The sequence below is a fragment of the Corythoichthys intestinalis genome, chromosome 3 (genome assembly GCF_030265065.1).
Source record: "Corythoichthys intestinalis isolate RoL2023-P3 chromosome 3, ASM3026506v1, whole genome shotgun sequence".
Classification (NCBI taxonomy): Eukaryota; Metazoa; Chordata; class Actinopteri; order Syngnathiformes; family Syngnathidae; genus Corythoichthys; species Corythoichthys intestinalis.
The window spans coordinates 28,489,410-28,500,160 of record NC_080397.1 but is presented as its reverse complement, the minus strand read 5'-3'; the positions used below and the strand labels follow the sequence as shown (position 1 = coordinate 28,500,160).

At 40.1% G+C, this 10,751-nt stretch overlaps 1 protein-coding gene across 1 annotated transcript in view; it reads right to left on the bottom strand.

The window, feature by feature from the left end:
* Positions 1-2,182: 2,182 nt before the first annotated feature.
* The window catches only part of msh3 (mutS homolog 3 (E. coli)), a 104,080-nt gene continuing 95,511 nt past the window's right edge, over positions 2,183-10,751 (bottom strand). The window contains exons 21-23 of the mRNA XM_057832069.1: positions 8,087-8,219; positions 7,851-8,019; positions 2,183-4,628 (exon numbers count right to left, since the gene is read on the bottom strand). Coding sequence (XP_057688052.1) covers positions 4,550-4,628; positions 7,851-8,019; positions 8,087-8,219 — 381 coding nt within the window. The 3' untranslated portion in view covers positions 2,183-4,549. The remainder of the gene's footprint in view (positions 4,629-7,850; positions 8,020-8,086; positions 8,220-10,751) is intronic.

Genomic DNA, 10,751 nt, shown 5'->3' with positions numbered 1-10,751 from the left:
GTCTAAATCTCTCATCCTGAAATCAGAACATATAAGACGCATTAAGTAGCAAATTATGCAAAATCTAAATTATAAAATATACAGTATGTCCCATTTGCATTAAGCGGAGAACAGCTGTACTGACTGACTGACTGGGCATCATACTGGATAAACAGAAGTACACCTGTAGGCTGTTTTATGAACGGGGGTGTGTACGAACAGCGCGGGAATGGGGGTACTTTCAAATGCGACCTGTAGCGGAGCTCTCCGGTTTGATAAACTCTCGATGGCTAAACAAATGAAACTACCTCCAGAACAAGGCAAATCTTTTCCATTTCTGTAATTATCGGAGAGTATAGAGGGGCCTTAAATAACTCGTTGTCAAAAATAACTGGTGACCATTCAGAACTAACAAAGCCCTGAACATGACTTGTATGGAAGGCACTAGTTCATCACTCTAGTTACCTCATTGCTCATGATTTATTTATTTTTATTATTATTATTTATATTTTCATTAACAAGCGCTTTACAAAGGGGCCTTAAATAACTTGTCACAACGCCAACTGGCGACAATTCAGATCCCAACTGACATTCGCTTACTAGCAAAGTCCTGTGTGAAAGGCGCTAGTTAGCCTCTCCGCAGTTAGCGATACCTCGAGTAACTGCGTTTTACGAGGCAGTGAAATATCCAGGACTATCTGAAGTCAATTTTCAAGAAATTAAGCGAATACTTGTGTAATAGACACCATTACAAGCGCAGGAATTGATCGAACGACACGATTGAATGATTTATGAAGACTATTATAGGCCATCCCTCAAACTTTTAGCTTTAAGAAGTTAGAAATTTTTTACATTAATCCCTTACCTTGCCGCAATTTCCAACGGGTCCGGGCGAGAAGCTGGGATGGAGTGGGGTTCTGCCTCCTCATTGCTGATTGGTGATAACTGTGCTCCCGTCTCTCACTATTGTCAGTCATTTGTTGTCACAAGAAGAGAGTGGCGGTGATAGGTCTAGGTCATCGGACTAGAGTGTAGTTTTGAGCATGGACTACGGTTTTGAAGTTAACGGTTTCACTCGCTCGTTCACAGCCCCCCCCCCCCCCCCCCCAGCCCCATTTTTCTCTCCTCGGATCTTTGTGATTCAGAAGAATTACCAATTTTGATTTCAAAACGGCAAAATTTCACCGAAAGGTGGCAAGTTTGCATCCCTGCACACAGCCAGGGCAACAAAGGAGTGGCTTCGTAAGAAGCATTTCAAGGTCCTGGAGTGGCCTAACCAGTCTCCAGATCTCAACCCCAAAGAAAATCTGTGGAGGGAGTTGTAAGTCCGTGTTGCCCAACGACAGCCCCAAATCATCACTGCGCTAGAGGAGATCTGCATGGACGAATGGGCCAAAATACCAGCAACAGTGTGTGAAAAGCTTGTGAAGAGTTACAGAAAACGTTTGGCCTCCGTTATTGCCAACAAAGGGTACATGACAAAGTATTGAGATGAACTTTTGGTATTGACCAAATACTTATTTTCCACCATGATTTGCAAATACATTCTTTAAAAATCAAACAATGGGATTTTCTGTTTTTTCCACATTCTGTCTCTCATGGTTGAGGTTTATCCATGTTTACAATTACAGGCCTCTCTCATCTTTTCAAGTGGGAGAACTCGCACAATTAGTGGTTGACTAAATACTTATTTGCCGCACTGAAGGTGGCAAAATTACCCATATTCTGAAAAGTCCACGATGTGTAATTGCGACAAAACCCCATAGAAAACAACTCGAAGTGTGATGGTACCAAAAGGTCACAACTCTTTCATATATTTATATATTTAGCCCGTTATAGGTTGAAGAGTTTTTAAGTGCCAAATGGGAGTTGGGTGTACTGCAGTTGTTTATCTTTTGTTTATTCAGAGAAAGCAGTGTACAGGAAAAGAACAAACAAGAAAAAATATATATATTTACATTGTTAAATTATGCTACCTGTTGCATGTAGGGGTGCTATCACGGTCTGACTGTATTTAAAAAAGAACATCGTGTGTGGAGAGGAGGGGGGAATTAGAGGAGGTAGGTTAGATAGGGGCGTAATAGGGCAATTTGAGCAAGCATTATTATGTCTTTTTTATATGTTGCACATCATTTCAGATATATCACACAACAAATACAATACAATAAAGGGACAAAATGTGATGTGGACGATGAATCCGCTTGCATTTTCCAACAAAACACCTCTGCAACTCAAGTAATATCTGAGGACAATGCAATTTCTGGTTGATATTACAGTATCTCTTTCTTTGTTTTTGTTATTGCTTAAGACTGGATGTAATCAGAGAACAGTATGTCTTTGGACCATTTGGGATTGCTGGAAATTGCTGCTCTTATTTTTATTTGTTTTAACAATGCGCCAGCAGATTACAACAAAAAGAATAAAATGTGCAGTTTTTTCAGGATAAGTCACGATTTTTAAAGACCCAAGCAAAATGCTGTAGAAATCTAACAAAAATAAAGTGATTGTCACAGTGTTTTAAGTATAACCCTTGAAGCAACATTAAATTTGAACACAAATGCTCAATCAGCTCATGTAAACAGACAATCTTACTCACTTGTATCATCTTTACTCTGTGCAAAATGACTTAGGCTGCAGGTTACTAAGTCACTTACCAGAGAACACCATGTGGGGACTAGTGTTGGGAACCTGTGGGCAGCTCATAATATGATTTGCGATACAAGGCTTATGATAACGATGATCTCACAATGTGGCGATAGAACATTTATTGATACATGGGTCAGGAAATTATTCTACAGTACAACAAGAAAAACAAGCTCTCTTCAACTTTCTTCTGTGAATTTCAATGAGTTTATCACTAGTATAAACCGGATCAGTTTGAAGCGGGAGCCAATGAAGGAATGTTCTGTCAATGACAGCCAATGAGTGAATTTTGAGGCATTTCTGCGTTAGTTCCTGTTGATTGTGGGTCACTTCCTGTACATTTTGGAGCATTCCGAAGTCAGTTCCAGCATAATTCGAACATTTCCTTATGGTTTTAAGGCAATTCTGAGTCACTTCATGTTAATTTTGGGGCATTTATGGGTCAATTTTTTCAGATTTTGGGTTATAAAACAGGAAGTAACCCAGGGATGTCCCCAAATGAACAGGAAGTGACTCAAGACCAACAAGAATTGACCTGCAAATCCCCAAATTCAACAAGAAGTGAGCTGTAAAAACCCACAGGAGGTGAATCTGGTTTCAGTGCCATTGACAGCACAAGACATCCTATCAAGTCAAAATGAATTGGATGTCTAGAGTCGTCAACGGGTGCCAGTGAGCTATAGACACCATTCTAATGGAATATTTTGGTAGCAACCAGTGGTTCCTGTTTTTTTTTTTTTTTTGAAACACTAATACAATTTTAAAAAGGTATCGATTCTTGGCAGGAACATATGGATAACCTTTTGAGATACAAATTATTGCGATATATCACTATTTCGATATGTCACACCCCAAATGGTGACATTGTGTTCTCTAGAAAATACAGTCAGATCACGATAGTGTGTATTTAATGATGTATTTTCCATTTTGTTTGCTCATTCGTCTATTCTTTGGTAGCGCAGGTGGTTAAGCGTGTTGTCTATTAATCGAAGGATCGGGGGTTTGACTCAAGCTCCCGTTTGAGTACATTGTCATTGTTTTCTTATGCAAAACACTTCACCCAGTGGATCTAGCAGTTGCCTTGCATGACAGTAGCAGACCATTAGTGTTTGCGTGTGTTTACACATATATAAAGCAGTTTGTAACACCATTCTGTGAAAGGTGCTCTACCAGTAAAGTTGCTTTAAATATTAATAATAACATAATACTGCAATATTGTTGTTGTTGTTTTTTTTTTTTTAAATTTATTTATTGAAATTTGCTCTATTTTCTGGCCGTCCTGTGGCACCTTGGTGCCACTCACAGGTCAATCTCAGTACTAAACCTGATTCAATTGGCAGAGGAGATACAGTACAGTAGTGTTTTGTACAGTATACGGTTTTGTGTTAATCAAATACGCCAAAAACACAGTCTAAAAAGTACACATTGATGGTTTTCTTATCATGAAACATTTTTTAAAAGGAGCTGACAAAGTTAAAAAGTGGCGTTTAGCCCGTCTCAGTATCTACACCAGGGTTCCCGAATTAATTCTCACTGAGGGCCAAATGATGCTCGATAAAGAGAAACTTAATGAATTCAACAAAAATGCATCACAGACAGCTTTGAGTACAGTTTTTAGGCAATCAAAAAATGACTGCCAGCTTTCCCAGTCCAAATGGACTGGACATCTATCGTTGCCAATGGCAGTCAATGTGTTCCGGAGAGCTTGTAGTTATGACTACCATATATTTTTCACTCCTCCATTCATTCTTCTCTTTTCAAAGCATTTGACACGACAGCAAGTGCTAAAGTTCTCACTTCCATGACAACAATCATTTCAAATGTTTACAAGATCCTACAGTACACAAAACACAACCTGAGGAGCGAAAAAAAAAAGAAACATCTTCACACTTTTTTAATCTGGTGTGTTTAGGATCCTGAAAGGGTGTCAGAAGTTGGACCGCAGCCACTCGCTGAGAGAGGATTTGTCCGAGATGTTCCAAAACTCAGAAAGTAATTTCTTCCTCCTAAAAGAGACGCAGACAAAAATGACATTTGTCGTCAAATTTTCACACACCGTGTGTGGTCAATGTGTATGTCCATGTTATGTACACATTGACACCTGTGTGTTGTCAACGTCTAACCGGCAGTCCTGTGTGGTCACACGCCAACCAAGTACAAACATTTCATATAGGAAGGATTACACTGATGAGGCGCTACGGCAGCGCGTGTATGGCTTGGACTGACATTTCATATGGGGAGGATTAGTTAGGCAGAACCGATGCAGCGTTCAACTCCCAGCGGAGATTCTCAACCTTAATTGAGATGAGGAGAAACATCAAATTTTCAAATTGGACACCAATGTGACCATTCAATATGTGATAATCCAGAAATATTGCATCCAATTTGTTCTTGAGAATTGTAAACATGGAGGACACACTACATTTGATGTCACTGAAGCGAGCCGCTTTGAATTCCAACATCATGATGCGTAATCTCGCTGCTCTCACGTCAAGATCCATTAACTCTTTAATGAAGGGGTGTCAAACTCATTTTGGTTCGCGGGCCACATTCATGGCAATTAGATCTCATGTGGGCCGGACTAGTTAAGTTTTGGCCAAATAAGCTAACTCTCTGGCTGGCAGTGGTGGAATGTAACGAAGTGAATGTACTTCGTTACGAAGTAAATGTACTTCGTTACCTCACTTAAGAAATTCATTGTGTATCTGTACTTTACTAATTAAAAATATGAAGTGGTACATTTTACTATATATAGAGCATGTATCTGTACTTTTACTCTATTACTTTTGAAATTGTCGACTGCGTTACATGCTACTTTTGCTTTTTTCTCATTGTGAATTGAGAGTTTCATTTTCATGCATGCGGCATAATCGATAAGCCCTGTGCAACTATACTGTTAAAGGGATTCATGGATAGAAAGGCTTGCAGTTCTTAAAAGATAAACGTTATTATGAGTTAAAATAATTTGAAATTGGAAACCCCTCTTAATGTTTTCGTTCTTATACAATTTGTAAAATTAGTTTAACTAGTAGGTCGCCATTGTTCTTGACATCGCAGGGTGTTGACGTCACATAGTTACGCTGCCATGCTTCCAGTGTATGACTTGAGCAACATAAACGTGTCATCTGTTTAACCCTATCAATTTGAAACCGAGACGAAAATTCATGAGCATGACAGCACTGTCGATATTTCACAAAACGGGCAGCAGAAGCAAAATGAACAGGATGAAACCAGACGAGAGTAGGGAAAAAAAAAAAAACGGTATGCTTCGTAAATGTGCTACAGCAGAGAAACGTCCAACAAGATGGGACTTTTACACACGAAGTACTACCGTGCGCTTTCAGCTTGTTTTGTTTAGATGCATACAGACAGAACATACTAGTGAAACATAGTAATATCAAATAAGGGTGGTTTAAATATGCTATATGACTAATGTGGTCAACAGATCAACAATCTGCTTTGAAGCTACCACAAGAAAACACAATGCCTAAAAGTATGGGAGGGAAACACATGCAATATGTATTTTGAGGCAGTGAAAAGGTAATAAAAGAATCAATAAAAACACAAACAGTAAGTATTCATCGCTTTGTTGGACGTCTGACCGCGTGGAAAGAATTGGAGTAACCCGGTAGTGTTCGTCTGGTGACAGTGACAATCTACGTCATCACCCCCGAGCCTCCACTGAGCACATAAAACATGGTGCCGTCCGTAGGTCAAAACATGTTAAATATTATAGATTTTTAAATGAATGGCAATATTTTATGTTTCTAATAACATATTTTCATAAAACAGAACAATTGTGGCTTATTAGAGCCTAAATGTCTTTATGTCCTAGGTTCTCTTTAAGCACTAGACCATGTCACTAAAAGATGAGCATTCACAGTCAGTCCTTTCAGTTTAAGTGAGTTGGATTTTTATCGTTGTCAATGGCAGGCAATGAGTTAATTTTGCTTCACCACGTTGGAATTTCAAGTTGCGGCTCTCTTTCTGTAAATTTTAGATCATTTCCTGTTGATTTTTCAGGCATTTCCAGGTTACTTCCCGTTGATTTGGTTTCACTTCTGGTCGGTTATGTGGGGCATTTTTGGGTCACTTCCTTGTTAAACTCACAGGCTGCCACTGACGGTGGTGAATGAACAAGTCACAAATCTACAGTTTTATAGTGCCAATGTCAAAATAAAAACGTGTGATATGAATAGTATGAATGAGCTACAACATGCCTGTATGGCAGAAAAACTCAGCGGGCCGGATTGAATCCCCTGGTGGACTGCTTACCACCCACGAGCCGTATATTTGACACCACTGCAATTAATGAAATTTAGGAAACTGTTGGTCATCCCCTGATCACAGAGTTGAAATCACTTTTATGTTTTTATTTTTCAGTACCATTATTATGTTTTTTTTTTTTTTTTTTTGTGGTTTCCATCTTGATCGAGATCAAAAGAGGGATTTGTACGAATATTTCCATTCATTCAAGTATGACTACACATTTTTGTTTATTGCTGTTCTATTACGTTTCTCCAGCTCATACACGTTCCCTTTCCTGTAAAGAATTGCTTTCCCCTTTTAATCGTAATAACATGACGTAGGACAGGAATATATTGTTTACTTTTAATTACCGGGGAAACATTTTCCATCATGTGCGATTCCATGGCCCTGCCCAGGAGGCTGGGATCAACATACTCATTTGTATTAGGATAAGCATAACAACGAGGCCCATGCTGGTTTGTGGGGAAACCTTGTAAAAGGATTTTTTTGTGCTAATTTAATTTGATACTTTGTTCCATGTTTTATTTAGTATTCATATTATTGTTTTCTTCGTTGCTCCGGAATTATATGTCATCATCTTTTGTTCATTTATGAGAATTAAAAAAAAAAAAAAAAAAAAAAAAAAAAAAAGGGGGGAAAAAAAAAAATAAAAAACTTTTTCCTCTTCAATATGAATTACAATAACTTAAATCAGGATTCTTTTCTCAAGTATTTTTAGAATACAAGCTGACTTGTTCTGTTTTTTGTTGTTGTTGTGTGTTCAACAAGATTCGAGGGCTTGTCTCTGTAATACTTCCACCTTTATAGGCTTTATAGGCTGCCGTTGACAGAGATAGACTTCCCATTCAATTTGCCTCAGCAGAAGCTAATGGGTCAATATAATATTTTCTTTATGCCTTGCAGCCAGAGAGCAATTGAGGCCCGCAGGACCAATTGTGTGCATGCGTGTGTGTGTTCACCTTCGGGAATTGACAGCGTCCTCCAGCTCTCGGGCCTTGAGGGCCGCAGTGAGGAGTATTGACTCTGGGATGTCAGCCAAGCGGGCCACATTAAGGCCGTAACTTCGGTCAGCGGCTCCTTCGCTCAGTTGGTACAGGAAAGTAATAAATTCAGGACGAACCTCTCCATCTACCACGGCATGGTTTAGGTCAGCGCAAACATCAATGGTTGAAAGTGAGCACACAGGCAAGCGTACCTTCAATCTCGGTGGGTTCATCAGGGTCATTGAGGAGGAAAGACATGTGGTAGTTGGACACATGTTGTGGATACAGCCGCTCCAGCTCACACAAAGGGGGGTAATGAGTCACAAAGAGAGTGAAAGACCTCACCTGCAACACAGAAAAGACAGAGGTACAATATGGAAACATGTGTCAGGTGTCGAGGATGAGCAGACGAAGAACAGGGTGTGGGTTGACCCAAATTAAAAGAAGAAACGGGGAAGCTAGGCAGAGTAGTGGTAACTCAAAGTGTTTTAATATAGAAACTAGTAATGGGTCTTACTGTGTTGAGGATTCAGAGCGTGGGTCGAGAAATCCCGGAAGTATTTCGTGAAACGCATATATCAATGCATGTGTTCTTCAAGGAAACTGATGTCGCCGATGACGCTCGAAGCCTCTGATAATTTTTGGAGTTCATGAACATATAAGTACAACAATGGAGCCACTGACACTTTGCGGGTTTGTATTGATGCTCTGGTTTGTGAGTACAACTGCTATTTTTCAATATAACCGGTGACAAAGAACGTTTTCTCACATGTGGGAGAATTTTGAGCTGATGAACAGGTGCAAGCAGGTGCATTGCATGCCAAGGAAACCTCCCGTGATGCCTTCAAGAGAGCACGCCAGCGGCTGGGACTTTTAGCCTAGTTTTTGTCGTGCTCTCTGCAGGCGCGGGTTTGAGTCGAGGGGGAAAGATTGCATAGCCGGCGCAGATCAGAACCAGTTATACTGATATCTCCAAATGAGATACGCTTTCAGTATCAACAAAACTAAGAATCTTACATTTTTAAAAATATATTTCACTTGTATTTTTTAAATCCAATTTTCGTCTAGTTTGAGTCGACAGTTACTCAAAATGTTTTCGTCTGTAAAATTCAAAAGTTTTCGTCCAAAAATAAATAAAAGTTTCCGACAATTTCGAATTAACATAGACAAATGAGCACATATTGTAGCGTCTACAAGGACATCGCCAACTTGGTGATAATAATACACACTCAGCAAGAAAAGCATTATGTCATCTTCCAATTGAACACACCTGGAAGCCACGAACTTTAGGTGTGTAAAAAAATGTCCGAGCGTTTAACATTGGGAAGTCTGGGATTTTTTTCCAGTCCAGCCAGAAGTTGCAAGCAATCAGTAATTTGCAGTAATTGCTCATTTACCAAACAAGACAGCTAAAGTGGCCTATCAGCTAAATGCCATATCGCCAACTGGCTTTCTTCTAGATTTACTGACCAGAAAAGTCAAGTGGCTCTGCTTTAGACTGGCCAGTGTTTTGAGAGGATGCCCGGCATTCTGAAGCTAATGCTAGTGCGTACCTGAAAGCTACGCTAACGCTAGGAGTTACATTTCATGTTTAATGATCACTCAGTACAGACCTCAAGCCTAATTTTTTGCTTCTGCGTTGCGTTGACTGCATAGCGACGACGTCGTCAATGAGCATTCGAAGTTCTGCGTCAAGGGAACATGTTGCTCTGTAATTCACGCCATTAGAGGGGTGTGGCGTTGTTTTTGTACGGTTTTGGGGGGACTTTTGTTGAACTCCTTTAGTTTTCTTCCGGTGAGACAACAATGGCAACAGAGATTGAATTCTTGAATGTGGATCATCAGCTCATTTACATTGAACAACAAATGTTGAGGCATAGGCGACAAAGAAGACAGTTGCGGAGGTGGTCTGTCCGACCACTTAACCAGTCGAGGTTGAGAACCGGCGAATTTACAACACTGGTTTGCCCAGTGTGTCCCGATGCGGAAATGCACTTTTGCATGTTGACGGACTGGTTTAATGACCTACTTCGCCGTATAGAGCCTTTGCTATTGCACCAGACAACGCACAGCATGCCTGTTGATGCCGCAGAGAGACTGGCAAACACATTACGAATTCTAGCCTCGGGTGGAAGCCGGCACGCTGTGGAGGCTAGCTTCAAACTGGCGCTGAGAACTGTGTCCAGCATTTTGTCCGAGGTTTGCAAAGCGTCATGGACAGCCCTCCAGCCCAATTTTTTGCCATGTCCTAACTGTCTGTTGTTGAACATTAAACATCAAAACAACTCCTTTGACAACAAACCTGTGCTTCAGTTTCCATATGCTTGAATTATAAATGTAAATAAGTCACAGCAAAACACGAGACATTGTACAGGTGGTCATACTTGCAGCCCTAAATCAGCCTTAAAGCAGCATTGCATATTCTCTCTTGCTAAAATAAGAAAACACATCTTGCAGTGTTTCCAAACAAGCAAAATGGAGCGCATCCTTGCTTTAGACACATCCTGAACTCCGGTGAGTAGAGTGAGGAAGAGGCGCAGCACATCTTACGTGAGTGACATGGCCCATACACTGCTACGATGCAGGCTAGCGTACTGCACGTACGATGTGAAAATGTCTCACGCATTGTGAATATAGAACAGAAACTATGTCACATTTTTGTTTCGTTGTGGTCTCCTCAGACGAAAACTGGCATTTGTCTCGTTATGTTCTTGTCCCCCAAGCCACATTTGTAGCTCGTCATCGTGACGTCATCGTCATGAAAAAAACTGTTCATCGACGAAATATTTTTGTTATCATCATTGTTGACGAAAACAACACTGCAAAGTACTATTATACTTAGGATTAAAAAAAAAAAAAAAGACTGGGCATTATGAT